This window comes from Haliotis cracherodii, unplaced genomic scaffold, assembly GCF_022045235.1.
Source record: "Haliotis cracherodii isolate W230 unplaced genomic scaffold, xgHalCrac1.p SCAF_19, whole genome shotgun sequence".
Taxonomy (NCBI): Eukaryota; Metazoa; Mollusca; class Gastropoda; order Lepetellida; family Haliotidae; genus Haliotis; species Haliotis cracherodii.
Window position 1 is genome coordinate 10,088,945 of NW_027266274.1, and position 18,858 is coordinate 10,107,802.

An 18,858-nucleotide genomic window follows, 5' to 3' on the forward strand; every position below is an offset into this window, starting at 1 on the left:
ATTGACTTGTGTATGAGGAAAAGGTCACAGCAGCAGCACATGCTAAATAATCAAAACATGACTGGAAGAAATTGGGGGCCAGGGTCATTCAACCAGAAATGCATATATCATTTTTTGTTGCCAAGATCCGTTACTAACAGACTTACCAGGTGAAGAGACCCGTGAAGATCAGGGGTAGAATAGGTCTTCAGCAACCCATGCTTCTCGTAAAAGGCGACTAACGGGATCGGGTGGTCAGACTCGCTGACTTGGTTGATGCATATGTTGGTTGGTTGTTTAACGCCGCACTCAGCAATATTCCAGCTATATGACGGCGGTCTGTAAATAATGGAGTCTTGACCAGACATTCCAGTGATTAACATCATGGGCATCAATCCACTCAGCAATATTCCAGCAATATGACGGCGGTCTGTAAATAATCGAGTCTTGACCAGACAATTCAGTGATTAATATCATGAGCATTAATCCACGCAATTGGGATTGATGACGTGCATCAGCCACATCTATTGTAAATGAAGATGGTGACACACAAACAGCACAGACTGGCTCTCACGTAAGCTGTTTGAATCTGTATAAAACTATGCATCAGAAAATAATACATAATTTATTCATTTTTAAAAACTGGATATTTGTCTAGTTGGTTACAATTTCTCCTCAACAGGGCAATCCTTATCCATTTATAAGATGTTAATGTCACAAGTTGAAAAGGAGCATGGGTACGCCATAACATGTATGCACAGCAAAGTGTCTCAATCTAAACACAGAGATCACAATGCTTAAAAACCAGATTACACTACAACACTTGAAGATGAAATCCGGCAATTGCGCCAGAGACGGCCTCGATTTTCCATCGACAATATCAAAGACAAGGTATTGAAAAGGTATTGTCAATCATTAACATACTAATGGTTTGGATAAATCATACTTTTTAATACAATTTCATCCTATTATCATAATATCCGGTGATTAAAAAAAATGTTTATTGTTTATCTGTACTAATGTTTGCAATATCTTTTGTTAAATTTATTCAAAATTTCATTGGGGTAGAAAAGGTCTTCAGCAACCCATGCTTGCTGTAAAAGGTGAATCACTGGATTGTCTGGTCCAGACTCCATTATTTACAGACGGCCGTCATATACAAATGTAGCTGGAATATTGCTGAGAGCGGCGTTAAACAACAAAACAACCAAATCATTGGGTACTTTTCTAACTGAATCACCGGTAGATTGGGATGAAACGTGTGCACAGCTGATTGCTAATTCCGGCTTAGTTTACGAGAAAATACACACACTAATCTTAATTTCTGCATATAAATCAATGCCTTGGAGAGCAGGAAATACATTTTAAATGGTAAATCATCATGTCCAGTGGGGTGTGATATCAAATATCATATTTTTATTGACCAAGTGTGTTATACATTACCTGTTTTGTTTATTCACCTGAATTTGCTGAAGGGATACTATGTGTTTTCTTGAAAGCGCATATTAATACTCGATAAATCTGTTTTACACTACTATGAATCATAAGAAAACCTTTTATCCTAATCTTTTTGTAAACTCTGAAAGGTGCTCTGTAAACCATGTTAGGTAGGCAGAGGATGTATACTGTTTTGTTGGTCATATACCACCTACGACTCGACCTCCGTTTAAATCGCTGATCATCTACAACGCTCATCAATTATTTGGACCCCGAAGGTTGGTTGGTTTGTTGTTTAACGCCGCACTCAGCAATATTCCAGCTATTATATGACAGCGGTCTGTAAATAATTGAGTCTGGACCAGACAATCCAGTGATTAATATCATGAGCATCGATCCACGCAATTGGGGTCGATGACATGCAACAACCAAGTCAGCGAGCCTGACCACCCGATCCCGTTAGTCGCCTTTTACGACAAGCATAGTCGCCTTGAAGGTAGCGTTGTAGCGAGGGATCACTGTACCTTTTATACTGTTACTTGATCGGTCTGAATGTTCATGATTTGTCATCTCGAAAGTCCGGATATCTAGAAGTTACCTTTTCCTTCTTTTGACATATACCTTTTCAATGAAGTGCTACGTCCCAGAGAAGGCAGACAACAATGATACATGCATTAATACTTTTTGGAGAAATATCAGAATGGATCTATGACAGATGTGACCTCATTTATATGAAAAAAATGTACTTTAACATTTTCAAGGTGCACAAACAAAGCTCTAACATACAAACCTTTCACAGTATCATCAGCTGCTTGAATTCCAACATTGCTCGCTGCATAAGGGCACTTCACCTCAATAATGTCTGGTAGGAAATGCCTTGCTGCAGGTGACTGGAACATAACTGGTATCGTGAAAGCAGCCTTGACCAGGCCGTCTGGGGAATCCCCAAGCACACCACATTCATGCATCTATATTCCTGAAAACACACGAACATGAATAGATCAGTAGTATGTCAAACAGATTTTGTAATTGCAAGCCAACATTGTGGGGAAAATTAATTTTGATAGTTTTCACATTCTATTCTGAAACGAAAAGATTAGTATTTTCAACAATCAAATTCAGCTTCAAAAGGCACAGTGATTTCAGAAAGCACTTAACAAATAGCACCAAAAACTGTTGATCACCAGGAACCTGATACATTGGATTCCTGGTGATCAACAGTGTCTTGGTGCTATTTGTTCAGTGCTTCTGAAATCACTGTGGAACCTGATACATTGGAGACCCGTGAAGATTCCGTGGTAGAATAGGTCTTCAGCAACCCATACTTGACGTAAAAGGCGACTAACGGGTGGTCAGGCTCGCTGTCTTGGTTGATACATGTCATCGATCCCAATTGCGTGGATCGATGATCATGATGTCAATCACTGGATTGTCTGGTTCAGATTCGATTATTTACAGACCGCCGTCATATAGCTGGAATATTGCTGAGTGTGGCGTTTCTTATGAATATTTACAGGGAGATCAGCTGTGGAATTTGGTCAGTTTGGTAAGAAGGACAATACTATACATGCTATACCAAAATCACATGTTTATTATTACAGATTTGTTCTATTTTCCATTTCCGAATCTCAGTGATGATAAGAACCCACATCATATCATATCAAAATATCAGCTTTTTCTTCTGGGAAGATTATGCTTTAGCAGGGTCCAAAATAGTTTAGAAGAGAGAATGAATCATTCCAGGGGGTAAACCATGTAACCATCAGAACATATGATTTCAGAAATTACCTGTATTTTCAATGAATCCGTCACCAGGTTCATATGCCCTGAGAGCAACTGACTCATGATTTATCTCCCAGGCTACACTCTTCACTGCTTCCAGATTGAAGGCTGAGAGTAACCGCTTCATCAGTGATGTCGGATACCTTCAATGTATTGGACACACAAATAGGTGCTCAATAATACAGAAAAATGTGACAATATACCATGACATAAGCTCACTGGGAATGTATGCCTTGGTGAGATATAACAATACAAGAGCAAGTCAATATGTATATAACATGGAAAGTGGCGCTATTTGACAGAGTCCTGCTTTCTACTTGCAAATAGCATTGAAGAAATATTTCATTTTCTCATCGTATTAGAATTCCATACCTATTTCTCCCGATCGACCTCAACACAGCACCAAAGTTGGAGGCAGTGATTCGGTGTTTCCGAACAATACACCACAGAGGATTTGTCCTCTGTCCGGCTGTCCTTTTTGCAATATCTGCAATCCTGGATGGTGACAGCAGGAGTGCCCTGCTCAGCCAAGACTGCTTACACGGTTCTTCCATGTACGCCTGGCTGAGTACAGCATATTCTACAAATGTTATTATTGGCTCCTCAACTGGTGGTTCTAGTGACAGAATCCATCGGAGTGCTGCAATACATAGTTACATAAATAAGTTACAGGTATATTAGCATGATAAGTAATATTTCAATGACAAAAGATCAACAGTGTATAAGTGATTCAGCCTGAGAAAATAGATGTTATTTTTCAAATTGCATATAGCTCATAATTTAAGCAATAAGTAGCTCAGATACTTTTAAGAAATAGATCAAAGTAAATTACAACTTAGGCATGATTGAGAATAAATTTATATGTATAATATGTATTTTAACACAAAGGAAATCATATCAGTATGATTTGTTGAAATACCAGAAGTAATCCTCTTGTAACAAAACAAGAAACACATTTGCTGTCAACTTGCAAATGTATTTATTCTCAACATTATTAAAAATGGTTAGAGCTAGTGCAAGCACACATGTATAGAATAACTTAATAAAGAATAAAACAATGAGACACTAATAGCAACACATCAACATTCAACTTAAAAGGCAGGCACCAGTGAATCGTCCAAGCTTGTCCAGCTCATCATGCATAAATTTGCGGTCGCCATCTGTGACCTCTCTAGGTAGAGCTCTGGTTTATCAAAGGTATAAAATAAGTACTTACAACAAATGAAATGACATTTTCAAAATAACTAAATCATGGAACATTACCATGATTACATACATATTTACCATATATTGATTATAGGGATATCAAAAGGCTGGTATGCAGCTGTATTGAACACACTCACATGTAACTAGGCTTGCGAGGGGTGTATTATCAATTTCAAACAAGAAAGCAAGCATTAGATGTGAGCATGCTGAGTGAACACATTTTAACATTGACAGAAAATATTGTGGCATGGTGTTCGAAATCAACCGAGCCCAATAAGTCAAGTAGGTACATTATTATCAACAATTAGCCTATGTTTTATTACTTAAACTTACCCAAACAAGTGCAGCAGTTACATGGTGACAGGAAAATTGACCCAAAGTTCTCTCACATGATGAGTATGCCACACCAAAGGTATCATCCAGGTGAGGCTGGAGTTAAAGTTTAACAAAATTGGTATAATCTATTCAAAACGTAGGTCCTGATGGCAAGTGTATGCGAGTGTTTTAGTCTCAAGTAAGTAGTCATTCATGCATCTATGTACCTATCTTCTTCATGGTATACTTTTGGAAGAACTTAAATAATTTATTTCAGTAGTTTCTTAGTATTCTAGCAAGTGCAACATAGCAATAATTATCAAATATTGACAGTAGCAGGTGACCTCGCCTTGGTGAACACTACCAAACTATAATTTGATTCACGCATCATGGAATTTGCTCATGTGAGGCACTGTCTTCATCAGCTGAAGAACATCAACAAATACAACTTCAATACTTTAGTAAATGTGTCCCAATTATATCAAAATTAAAAAGCTAAGACTATTTTCACTTGCACCAAAGAATATTTCTAACAATAAATTATTAACAAAAGAATACAACACTCCATCACAAAATAAAGCCATGCAGTGAATAAGATTTCTCAATGTATTTGCCTTTGACCGGAATCGAACCGATGTCTAAAGATTAGACTACCATTCAAAAGCTTCAGAACATCTTAAAATAAATATACACTTATTATGACTTATTACGCACATCAAAGTATGAACCCATCATATATACTTGTGATGAAACAATAAATGTGTGAACCTATCACACTGGTGGATGAAATAATAAATGTGTGAATCCCATCACATGGGGGGATGAAATAATAAATGTGTGAACCTATTACACGGGTCCATGAAATAATAAATGTGTGAATCAATCACACAGGTCCATGAAATAATAAATGTGTGAATCCATCACATGGGGGGATGAAATAATAAATGTGTGAACCTATAACACGGGCCCATGAAATAATAAATGTGTGAACCTATCACACGGGTCCATGAAATAATAAATGTGTGAATCCATCACACGGCTCCATGAAATAATAAATGTGTGAATCCATCACATGGGGGGATGAAATAATAAATGTGTGAACCTATCACACGGGTGGATGAAATAATAAAAGTGTGAACCTACACACGGGTGAATGAAATAATAAATTTAGGCAAATCTAATTGGGACTCACTGTATTACTTACAATGACGAGAAAGCCGGTTTCCCTCAATCATCATTCAGCCATCAAAGGGTGGAGAGCTCAAGCATTGTTAAGTTTTTGCAAATGAAGTGGCCCATACACGATCAATTGAATTGACATTATTATTGTCAATATAGATTATTGACAATAATATTGACAGTTAGTGGGATGTATTGAAGCAAAAAATGATATTGCACAATATTTTGAAGAAATCAAAACTCTGTAGATTTTTATTGAAGGTCCCTCAATATTATTGTCATTGGTGGTCAGTTTCAATATTATTGATCAATATTTCATTGAGGGTTCAAACTTCAAAGAGAAAACATGTCCTCTCAAAATAAAGAAGAAGAAAGAAGATTCTTCCTTGAGTGCATAGATGTCTACAGAGAATTGTCAGCCCTTTGGAAGGTCAAGAGTGATGACTACAGTAACAAAACAAAAAGGAATTGGCATACGAAAAGCTTTTATTGAAATATCGTGAATATTTTCCAAACGCAACAAAGGGAGAACTTAAAAGGAAATTCAATGCTCTACGCACAAATTTTAGAAAAGGACTGAGAAAAGTGTAAGAATCACAAAAGTCTGGGGCTGGAGAAGATGAGGTTTATCACCCTGCACTTTGGCACTATGATGCGATGTGGTTCCTCCAGGATCAGGAATCGTGAGCCGATTCTAGATGTAACATCAACAATGGACTTGCTTCAGATGATCAGGACAATCAAAGTGTAAGTTTAATTCAAGCCAAAGCACATGTTCAAATATGAATTACCAGTCTGTTCAAGATCCAAGCCAATCACAAATCGCGCAATACTTTTCCAATTTCCAGGGATGATTTCAACATTGTTTTTGACTTTTTTGGACTTAAAGTTTGTCTAAACTAGAAAATTACCGTGTGTGGGACAAATTCGTTTTTACTTTTGTATCAATAATCTCACTTAAGCGATGAGAACATTGCTTAATTATCTACGCAATCCGATATATCAAGATCAAGCAATCAGATTATGGTCTCCCATGGCGTGGAGTTCACTGACACATGCGGCTGTGGCGAGTGCCAGCAGGAAGACCGTTTTTTTCGTCAGATGGTAAAACGACACCGCGTTAAGGGGCTCAGAGGGAGCGTTTCTCAACAGGGTTAGAACTACGTTCAAATCTCAAGCTGGCGGACGACCTTTTGCCTTCTGGTCTTCCAGCCGGAATGAGCGGAGCAAGGCCTGTAGATTGTCGTCATCCGGCGATCTTCCGGAACAGCCAGTACAGAGTTGAATGCCACAAGATTGGTCATAAGATTGGTCATAATGGAACTAAGGAAGGAACTCGGCCAAGATTTGAGGTGATGCAGTGGCGAGGTCATGCTGTTTTTTCCCCTGCAAAAGCTCTTAAAGGATACCCACTTGTTATCATAGAGGCTCCAAGTGGACGGATGATGAGCCATCGTGATGGTCTTCGCCGCTCTGGGCGAGTATCCCTTAGCGTTTAACTCTCTCTGTAAATGAATCAGACATGAAGACATAACCTGTCTGGTCCTGGTGTGGCTGCCTGCTGTGAGGGTGGATCAGCAGGTTTGGTCCGGCTGGGAGTGACAGCAGGTCGCAATCGGACAGTTCTCTGAGGTCGACGAACTAGGCCCTCGACGGCTACATGGGCCCGACCAAAGTCAGATCGAGGCGTCTGTATAGGCGCCAAGGGATAGGCCGGCTGGTAGATATGCGCCACGCTGGGTGCCATGGTAGTGGACACCGCCGTGTAGATGGAATGGTGGCAGTCGTCAACGCAGCCTGAGCAGAGACGGCGATAGACCTAGTGGACATCGTGGCCGTGGGGGCCGTGGAAGCCGCTCTCCTGGAAGTGTCCGATATCTTGCGTCGAAGTTTAAGCACCTGCTGAGATGTACGCTTCTTGGACACTCGGATGTAGTGGCTGAGAGCTGTGGGGGAACGCGGGAGACAGTTTTTACACTTATCTGAATGGAAGCATGTTGTCGCACAATTAAGGCACCGGGGATGGGGATCCCACGCTGATATATTACGACGGCACTTGTTGGAACAAGATGGCATGTTATATGCAATGAAGCAGAGTAAAATCACAATGCATCCCCTCCCGGTTGTGTTTGCTATAATCTGTTTTCCCAGCCATGTGGGTTTATGAAAAACAAGATTACGAAGAACGTAAAACAACACAGTTTAATTAACAACATAGTTGCAAGAACACCTGAGTAATGAAGTATCAACACGTAATCCACGTTGATGAATCGTGTAACCACGTAAAATATTCAAGAAATATTTCTTTGAAACAACAAGACACATGTATTTATTTTAACGTTCTTGAAGGGATACAAGCACAATACAAGCACAAAAACAAGTCATATAATCAAACACGATAGGGACTGAACAAGCGTTATGAGGGATCACAAACAGGTCTTCCTTCTGCTTGTGACATCAGTAATGTGAGGGGATTTGTGACGTCACTTCCCGTCCTCACGTGGGAGCTGCGTGATAGCGTTGGCATCTCAGCTAGTTGAAACAACTTCTTCAAGCGAGATCTTCACACAGATCTTTCTCTCTGTCGAGAACAAGCAGTAAATACTTTAAATATATATATATATAAAACCCGTGAAGATCCGGGAAAGAACAGGTCTTCAGCAACCCATGCTTGCCGTAAAAGGCGATTATGCTTGTCGTAAAAGGCGACTAACGGGATCGGGTGGTCAGGCGCGCTGACTTGGTTGATGCATGTCATCGATCCCAATTGCGTGGATCGATGCTCATGATATCAATCACTGGATTGTCTGGTCCAGACTCGATTATTTACAGACCGCAGTCATATAGCTGGAATATTGCTGATTACGGCGTAAAACAACAACAAACAAACCAACCAACCAACCGTTAGAGTAATTTTGTTAATTTCATTTTGATTTAGTCACTCGTCTCACTAATCTTTTCATCGTCCCCCACAGAATGGATGGATGCTCATGATGTTAATCACTGGATTGTCTGGTCCGGACGCGATTACTTACAGACTGCCGTCACATACCTGGAATATTGCCTCTTACGGCAAGCATTGGTTGCTGAAGACCTATTCCAACCCAGATATTCACGGGTTTAACGCTTGTAAAACATTGTTTTCGTCATGGTAGAATGGCGAAAAACCTACTTTTGATGTCAAGTTATCGAATCTACACTGAGACTACCTCAAATTCAAAACAAATAAATTCTGAATCAACTTTAACACTAAGAACGTACCTGTGGGCGGTAGTGGCTTGGCTCCATTGGTGGAAGTGTTTTTGAGCTAGATACTGTCGAAAATCCATGCTTCTTGCCATATTAACAGGACCTTAACGAATATTTAAGGACGATTGTCTGAACAATATATTCATTTATCTCTTTCTAGGCAATATGGTGAGAACTATCTACTTTAAATGAATATAGTAAAAATGTGATGTCATTAGCATTACTAAAGTCACCATATTAAGGTTAAATATGTAATTATTAAGCTATTTCTGTATTTGGAACGATGAAAGGAGATGCAGTCAACATTTTAACCTATTTCTAAAAAAAACACAAAGATATTATTGTTTAGGATAGCACTGTTTGGAAAAGTTCTCTCTCCGTTGTGCTCGACAAGCTTTAAATGTGCAGGTCTTTATTCTATGGGGTACGATGAAAAGATTAGTGAGACGAGTGACTAAAACAAAATGAAATTTACTGGCCGACAGCATGTCACGTCATGAACATACAAGTTGGCCGTTTAATATTACATCTTATTATGTATAACGAAGTTTGTTGAGGTAATGCTTAATGTTACTGGAACATGCATACCATTTGATATGACCACACGACCATACATTCGTCATATTGCAAGGCTGTCTACATTCAAAGTGTCGACATTCCGCTTCTTTGGTCACTGACAATTAGAGTAAACTCCCTTCGTAACAGATAAAATGTAGCGTTCGTAAAATCTCTGAACAGCAAACCACATTCATACATTGCAGGCTGAATTTGGCCGCTACGTTGGTAAACCAAGCATGTCATCCATAAATAATACCAACTTGAGCAATTAGTGAGTGAATGATTGAGCTGCGTTTAACGCCACTTTGAACAGCACTTTAATCGTATCAGGGAATGACATCTTGTGGGAGGAGTGACCAAGGTGATGCAGATCCTAGATGTTTACTTCTTTAATGTAACCCTTGCGTAGCAAGATATAAAAATGACGTCCGATACAATTCCTATTTTGACTTGTACCATATGTTCCCGGCTTTTTTCAGGTAAACAACTTGCTTGCCTTTGCATGTGTTTTTGACGGGTGCCTCAGACTGAGCCGCGTACGCTTATCTTTTCGTGAACACCTTTTATCATAACTAGTTGATAGTGATTCATAAACACATGGTCATGATATAGTTAAAATCTTCCAACATTTGAAAAGGGTTTCTTAAAATGATATCAAAGATATTTGGAAAGGGACAAGTGCTTAAAATGATAACAAAGAGATTTGGAAAAGGGACAAATGCTTCAAATGATAACAAAGAGATTTGGAAAGGTGAAAGTGCTTCAAATGATAACAAAGGTATTTGGAATTTGACAAGTGCTTCAAATGATTACAAAGATATTTGGAAAAGGGAAACTGCTTCAAATGATAAGAAAGATATTTGGAAAGGGGAAAGTGTTTAAAGTGATAACACAGATATTTGGAAAGGGGTAAGTGCTTAAAATGAGAAAAAAAGATGGTAAGAAAAGTTCAAGTGCTTAAAAAAAATGTTTGAAAAACGGTTAAAGAAATGCTTAAAATGATAAAGATATTTTGAAAGTGAGTGACAATAAAGATATTTGGAAAGGGGTGTGTGCTTCAAATGATAACAAAGATTTCTGATCAATGAAAACATAGGCGCTGACTAGATATCTTAGTATTGATGTAAAGAGAGAAAACGAGATTGGATTTCCAGGCGCTGCATTCAAAAAGATTCAACTGCCTCTGCGTCAAATGTCGCCGTCACGATGGTCAGTTACGACCACACCCATCCAGCTGTTCAGACTGCCATAAACGTACGTGTTATCCATGAGTGAGTGAGTATGGTTTTACGCCGCTTTTAGCAATATTCCAGCAATATCACGGCGGGGGACACCAGAAATGGGCTTCACTTATTGTACCCATGTCGGGCATCGAACCCGGGTCTTCGGCGTGACGAGCGAACGCTTTAACCACTAGGCTACCCGACCGCCCCTATCCATAACTGAATCTACAACATATCTAAAACAATTCCATTCAAAGCGATAATGGTAATATAATATAATAAGAACAGAAAGATACAATTTCATCATTAGTAACATTTTTAAAGCTATGAGTTTCTAATTTCCGCAGCAGATTAAGGCAGAACATTCTAACAGAGTATACATTACCAGTTGTCAATATAAATGTAAATATCATATGCAAATGCATCATTGTCATGTATTTAAGTTTACGTGCTCAGTTATGCAATGTAATTTTCAAAACTGATAAATGAAACAAAACGTAACTATTTTTTTTGTATTTATTAAATGACAACAAGCGCTCATATACGTAAAGCTGAGCATGACTGGATAAATATATTTCCTTACGGAATATTGACAGAAACTATATTTACTCTGAAATGAACATATTTTACAGAAAAACAACAACAGTTGTTTACTTCCAAATCGGTCATGATGTCCCAGGTTTACATGTGCTTGACGTTCATTTCCACGTCGCCAGACACGACCACGCCTATCGACGAAGTGCAAAGTGAATCGGGACTCATCTGAAAACATGACATGTGACCAGCGACGATTACCCCGGTTTCGAAGTAGTGTACACCATTAACGTCTGTTGGCGATATGATGATTTGTTGGGTGCGGCACAAATGGTCCTCGGGGAATGAGATGTGTTACATGTAGTCGATTTGTTTGTTTGTTTGTTTATTTGTTGTTTAACGCCGCACTCAGCAATGTTCCAGTTATATGACGGGGGTCTTTAATTAATCCAGTCTCGACCAGACAATCCAGTGATTGATATCGATCTATCCAATTGGTTGGTTGGTTGGTTGGTTTGTTGTTTAACGCCGCATTCAGCAATATTCCAGCTATTTGATGGCGGTCTGTAAATAATCGAGTCTGGACCAGACAATCCAGTGATTGATATCATGAGCGTCGATCCACACAATTGGGATCGATGACATGCATCAACCAAGTCAGCGAGCCTGACCACCCGATCCCGTTAGTCGCCTTTTACGACAAGCATAGTCACCTTCTACGGCAAGCATGGGTTGCTGAAGACCTATTCTACCCCGGAATCTTCACGGGTCCTATGCAATTGGGATACTATGACATGCATCAACCAAGTCAGCGAGTCTGACCACCCTATCCCGTTAGTCGCCTCTTACGACAAGCACAGTCGACTTTTGCAGTAAGCATGGGTTGCCGAAGACCTATTCTAGGATGATGATTTCTAATTAGGGCTGGGACGGGTAACTCGGGTACCCTGGTCGGGTGAGTACTGAGTAGGACCCGGGTACCCACAGGACTACCCGGACCCGTGGTTAGTCATGTGATATATAGTTTATTGACAAAAATAATCTTGAAGTTTATGGTTACACTACAAGTCACTAATGTTCGCATTTCTTTCTGACAATGCACCCATTCATTCTGACTTTTTATGTGGTTGAAAAAAGATATAACTTAAGTCAACTTCAGTGTATGCATGACCAGATCGTTTAATACATGTATCTCAATAAGTGCTGTGGTAAAAAAATTCCCAATCGGACATTTGGTATCTCTTGAGACCTACAGTGGATACCCGGGTATGGTCGGGTATTAGGGGGTGGGTACCCGGGTAGTAAATTTGGACTCGTCCCTGCCCTATTTCTATTATTTTGAAATGTCTGACTTAATGAACACATTTATTATTTTAATCGAATTTAATTCCACACAGTACTAGGGGGCTCGAGTGGCCCAGTCGTCTAAGGTGCCGCAATTCGCTGTGCAGAGTTTCGTCCCTTGGAACGCCAGAAACCAATGATTGTTGGTTCGAATCCCGGTTCGCCCTAATTATGTTTCTAGGTTTGTCAGCACCATACCCGTGCTCGTGGGTTTCACCGAAGTGGTCAACGTCTAAGATCTGAATCACTTCGGGCTTTCCTCCTACATTGAGCTGACGCGCCCTGATGTAACTGGAATACTGTTAAAAGCGGCGTTAAACACAACTTACTCACCCCATAGTACCGCATACATTTATCTCTGTTACATGTAAACGACGGCTGCATGGACCTGCGAAATCCATGTCACTTTGCCATCGCAACCACGTGTTGCATTCTCAATTCATCGTGCATGCAATCGTATTGATATGGATCTATAATACTCAGTCTGTTACTTGATCTGCCCATCTCGCCCTCCATGCCTCCCCATCTCGAATGTCCGGATATCTCGAGGTTACAACACGGTCCGCTAAGTTCGAGATACCGGGTCCGACGGAATCACAATATGACATTTCCCGGTACAAACACGACCTTGGGACAGCCTAATGATACAAGACTCGCTTGTGCTGAATTAAAATAGACTAAAATCCAAAAACTGAAACCGAAAGAGATTAGCATTTCTCAAAGCTACAACGTTCTGATTTCTTAATCAGACTTAATTATAGACAGGCTGCTTCTCATTATACTCCGAGAGTGTGGTACTCGCTGATAACCTCTGATTTACTTCACCAAATTCTGGTGAGGGGAGGTGAAATGCGGTTTAACGTCGCGTCTAAGATTATTGCACTCATATAGCGACGTGCATGTACGTTAGTGTGTGTGGCTGCTTGTACTAGTCCGGACTGATACCGATTTATAGTGCTAGCTCTCTGAGATTCCATGCCGCAGTTTAACATGAATACTCCACTCAGACACAGTATACTGACTCCGAGCCGACCAGTCCTTGTTTTAGCCCCTTAATGCCGAGCGCCAGGGTAACAAGTACCATCTTTTAACGTATGACGCGGCCGGGAATCGAACCCGGACCTTCCGCTCTCCGGGTAGACGCTTTACCACTAGACCACGGAGGCGGTCCCCACCAAATTCTGGTTATTTACCGGTTGTCTTGATCTCTAAATATATTGCATCCTTTTGCCAATAGAATATTCACTCACTTTGAAGGTTTTTTTACTTTTTTGTGATCAATTTATGATTTTGAATATATTAATTAAATACTCGTTATGAGCGAGTTAGTAATCATGACTAGAGTGTTACTTATAAAGACTAGTTCATTACGAGGTATTAAATATCGGTAGCGTCAGTGCTTTAACGTCTGTCACACATGTTACCATAGGATAGAGACAACTGTCACCAATCCATTTACACTAAACTTTTATATCGCACGGGAAGGCTATCGCTATTGTTTATCGATGTTAATTTATTCATAATTATGATTACCTCAGCAATGGGTTATCGGATGATATGCCGCATATACATTTTCAAATATGGCATCTTACAGACGGTTGTTTACATCATCAGATTTCACTGTTTTAAGAAACTTAGCAAAGTATCTTCTCTATAACTTAGATAATAGACATGCTTATTATATCTACCACTGTATACCTACAATATGTTGTTTTAGTCCGCCGCCATTTTGACTGCTTGTATATAACGATTGACATGTAAAGTGTACTCTAATACCACCATGAGTGGTTCTCTGGAGAATAAAGTGGAGTGGAGTGAAGTGAAGGGCGTCATCAGTGCAGTTCGCCAACAGTGTTATCAAAACAACTTTATGCACCAGTAGGGCTGCAACGAATAACCTATGAGGGGAATACGATTCGTATCACGAATATAGGATAATGAATACGAATATTAATTCACGAATACGATCATAAGTCAGTAGTTGATGTATTTTTTATTATATTCAGTGAAACATTAACAACATAAAATATTTGGTTGGTTAATTATCTATATTATACATTTATATGCTGCACTTGTCCAGGTACTTAGTCTTAGTATCTGCTCAAAGGCTACAATGACCAGTGACCAAATTCCTGTTAAATTAAATATTATAAGGGTGTTGTCTTTAAAGAAATCTATGCATATCATATGTTCTTATGAATGTTTTAGGTACAGGGTATGTAAATGCACATGATTGCATATTCATAAATATTCGATTCTAGTGGCCACGAATAACGAATTCAATTCATGAATGGATACGGTTTGATTCACCGAATACGTGGGTGAATCGTAACGGACCTATGCATCAGTGATTTATGTAATTTCAAGTTTTCCCCTTCAGTTACATTGTCGACTCACCCAGGGTGCTGCTCAAACAGAGTTGTTACCAGCGGATCCAATTCAAAATCAATTTATTGTTGTCAGGAAGTAAAATTTAAAAAGTTTTACGTCTTGCTAAAATATTGTCCCACGCCCAATCAAGCTCAGATGAATTTCACATTACACATCCATCCGTCGAAATCCGGTTGATACACTGTGATACAACCCGGGTTTGCACATTGACTTAATACTTCTTTCTCTCTAGTGTTATCTCGAAATAATTGTATGTTAAGTAATTAATCTGTTTGTCTATCTTTGTGTTTGGTATGATCAGCGGTCTTGTGTTAATAAACAACAATCGTAATCTACTCGGGTGTGCATTTTTATTGTGAGTGAGTAAGTTTACATTTAACGTCGCATCGGCATTATTTCAGCCATGTAGCGACAGTTTCTTATGTTGGTTGGTTTGTTTGTTGTTCAACGCCGCACTCAGCAATATTCAAGCTATATGACGGCGGTCTGTATATCATCGAGTCATCCAGACAATCCAGTGATTAATATCATGAGCATCGATCCACACAATTGGGATCGATGACATGCATCAATCAAGTCAGCGAGCCTGACCACCCGATCCCGTTAGTCGCCTTTTACGATAAGCATTTGTTGCTGAAGACCTATTCTACCCCGGATCTTCACGGGTCTGTAAATCTCCCGGTGTCCTCCCATTAGTTAGACGTCCCAATAGTTAGACAGCTTATAACAACGCTTTAAACGGTTGAGTGCGCACTAATCCTTATGCTTGTTACACTGCAAACATATATATATTTTCCGTATATGGTCATTGGACGGAAAAACGACGTTATTTGGACGCTTTCAAACCATCGTTTTTCCGTCCAAATAACGTCGTTATTTGACATCGGAATTTACTGGGAGAGAACGATATCATCAAGCTCCCCCCTTTCTTGATTGGCATTGTCAATCAAGCAACAGCGTCTACCGGTATTCCTACTTCTCAGATTTCATTGGTCAGTTCTCGCGTGTCAGATTACAGGCCCGAGTTTGACGCTTTCCTCGAAGCGCTTAGCGGAAGTACTGAAATCAGTCGGTCTGCGCATGCGGGTTGCTTAATGCCTTGTCCAAATTTTCCGTTCTGTGCATGCGCGATTTCGCGCATTGTTTCCAGTATATGTCACCACTATTTGACAGTGATTCATAAACACAGTCTCAGGATGAGTTCGGAATCTTACAATGTCGCTTTAATTTATGGCACGTACTTGATCGGCACGTATTTCCCATTAACAAATACAATGATAACGGTAATAATTTTAGTCAAAATAATTAGGAAAGCGCAAGGCTCAGGAAAGTCTGAGTATAGGAAAAGGATTTATACTTTCGAAAGTTATATAGTCGTCAAATACGCAAAAGAATATCAAGCGGCTTTTAAAACTTATTTTTTTAGAAGGTGATCTTGGTGTTTATTGCCAGATAGTATATGCATATACATTTTCCCGATATTGCTTATTTTAATGTTTATTAATAGTTTTAAGGTTCGTCCGCCTAACTGACGGGATTCCACTTTCTCATTTGTACATGACAGTGTTCTGTTACTGTAAACAGATTAGTTTCAAATTCCAAACTGGTGATATCTATTCAGGCTAATGCTTAGTCTCTAAAACTGTATAGTTTTGAAAGAAACAAGTAACTCCATTTAAAATGAAGAGGAGCCCCAGTTATATGGGAGATTCCGAGATGAACCTACTCTATGGATATCTAAGCTGCCACCCAAACCGACCCAAATTGGACCCGAAAGCTTATTGTATGCCCTACTTGTGCACTAGAATTATACATTGTATTCCGGACGATTGTGTTCTTTTATCTACTTTTAAATGTTGCCTATACACTAATCTGGACGTACTACTCATTGTTCTATTTATGTCATCCTATTATATATATATATATATATATATATATATATATATATATATATATATATATATATATATATATATATATATTTATTTATATCAGATATACATTAACGAAAGTTACCATTCTAAAGTCATACTCTCATATAACCTTATATTGTTCATAGTATCAAAGTTGATTCAACAACATCAAGAACAGCAGTTTAAACTACTGAAACACCCAAACACAAGGCTGTTATCAAGCGCTGGTGCAGACGTGATGCATCGTAAAAAACTGTATCGTGATGTCATCAGAAATACAATTTCTTGCAACATTTATACTACGAGATAGTAAGGCTAACGCTTACTCACCGGTGGAACGTAGACAATATCGTTAATACAGATATCACGTATTTGAATGTTAATACTAAAGACAACACTCATTATTTTTGCAGTGACGATATAACACTTATACACGTTTATTGGTGACTTTCATCAGTTTTGCTATTAATTTTAATAACTTTGTTTTCACATATGCAAGTAGCAATACCCGACTAGCCTGTCATACATACTTATGGGGCAGTTTTCAATCTTGTACTGACTTACTCTGGTGTTCCTGAGGGGAGGTTATTGGCTTGGGTGTTATACCCCGTTTTTCTGGTAATCCTATTATTACTTCATTTTATCTATTGACACCCTGTTCTCTGGATCACGGCTCCGTGACTATCCATAACAATTAAGATGAACATTCAGTTCAAGTACATGAATGAGTTTGTTTTGACGCCACAGTCAATCAAAGACCAATGCTGTGCGGTTTGATTACACACGTCTACCAGGTCGAACATCGTGGATCTTTTTCTACCTAAAGAGAATCATAGTTCACATGCTAATCCGTCTATTGCCTATGAAAACCGTCCCGCTCAAGATGACCTTACTTGATGTTAAATCCATTCAAATGCGCTGAAATGTGCGTGTCAAGGACAGCTGATGTCCGATGCTGAAGAACCGTGTTCATAGCTGACCGACTTGGTATTATTCTGCACTGACAGAAACTGGATGTACTGACACACAGCTGTTATAGATATTTAACTAACCCCTGATCAAATAGATGCCCTTCGTTAATCTCTGTGTGGAGGACCGTATATACCTGTGATAACGATACCGGTGGCGATGCTGATGCTGCTGGTGGTGGTGATGATAATGATGGTGACGGCGATGATGATGATGATGATGATGATGATGATGGTGATGGTGATGATATGCTGATATCCTTGCATTTTACAGTGGTGATAAATATTATCTGTGATTGCAAACTTTAACATCTGAAAAATGAAAACACATTAGGGTGATCATATGGTCAAGGCCGCTTGCGTTGCCTAGTGGTAAAAGCGTTCGCTCCTCGTGCCGAAAGTCCAGGTTCGATTCTCTGCATATCATAGGCACAATGTGGGAATCCCCCGACGTGATATTGCTGTAATATTGCTAAGGCGGCGTAAAATCCGACTGACTTAAACTCTCATAAATCACTGTGCCATTGCTAACAAGGTTCTGCAGATGGCACCGGAGTATGTCAAGATTCAACTCTCGGTTGTTCTTCTTCCATTATATCTCACTAGGTGGCGCTACTGGCTTCGCTAGGTCGTTCATTCATCCACAGGGCTGTGTACATAAATGGCGGCACTTTCTTAAAGCGGTTGTCAAGTAGGAGTTTATGTCATGGGAAGTTCACCTCAACCGATTCCAGCAGTCCTGCTTTTATCTGATCCATTGACCTAAGTTTGTGGCTCTGT

At 39.4% G+C, this 18,858-nt stretch overlaps 1 protein-coding gene across 1 annotated transcript; it reads right to left on the reverse strand.

Annotated features, from left to right (window-relative positions):
- Positions 1-2,384: 2,384 nt before the first annotated feature.
- LOC139466936 (uncharacterized) lies at positions 2,385-18,345 on the reverse strand. The gene is made up of 9 exons (XM_071248659.1): positions 18,216-18,345; positions 7,658-7,844; positions 7,096-7,156; positions 4,738-4,833; positions 4,542-4,552; positions 4,305-4,381; positions 3,571-3,838; positions 3,205-3,341; positions 2,385-2,392 (listed from the first exon to the last, which is right to left on the reverse strand). Exons 1-9 carry the CDS (start codon positions 18,343-18,345, stop codon positions 2,385-2,387), a joined length of 975 nt encoding a protein of 324 aa, XP_071104760.1.
- Positions 18,346-18,858: the final 513 nt, after the last annotated feature.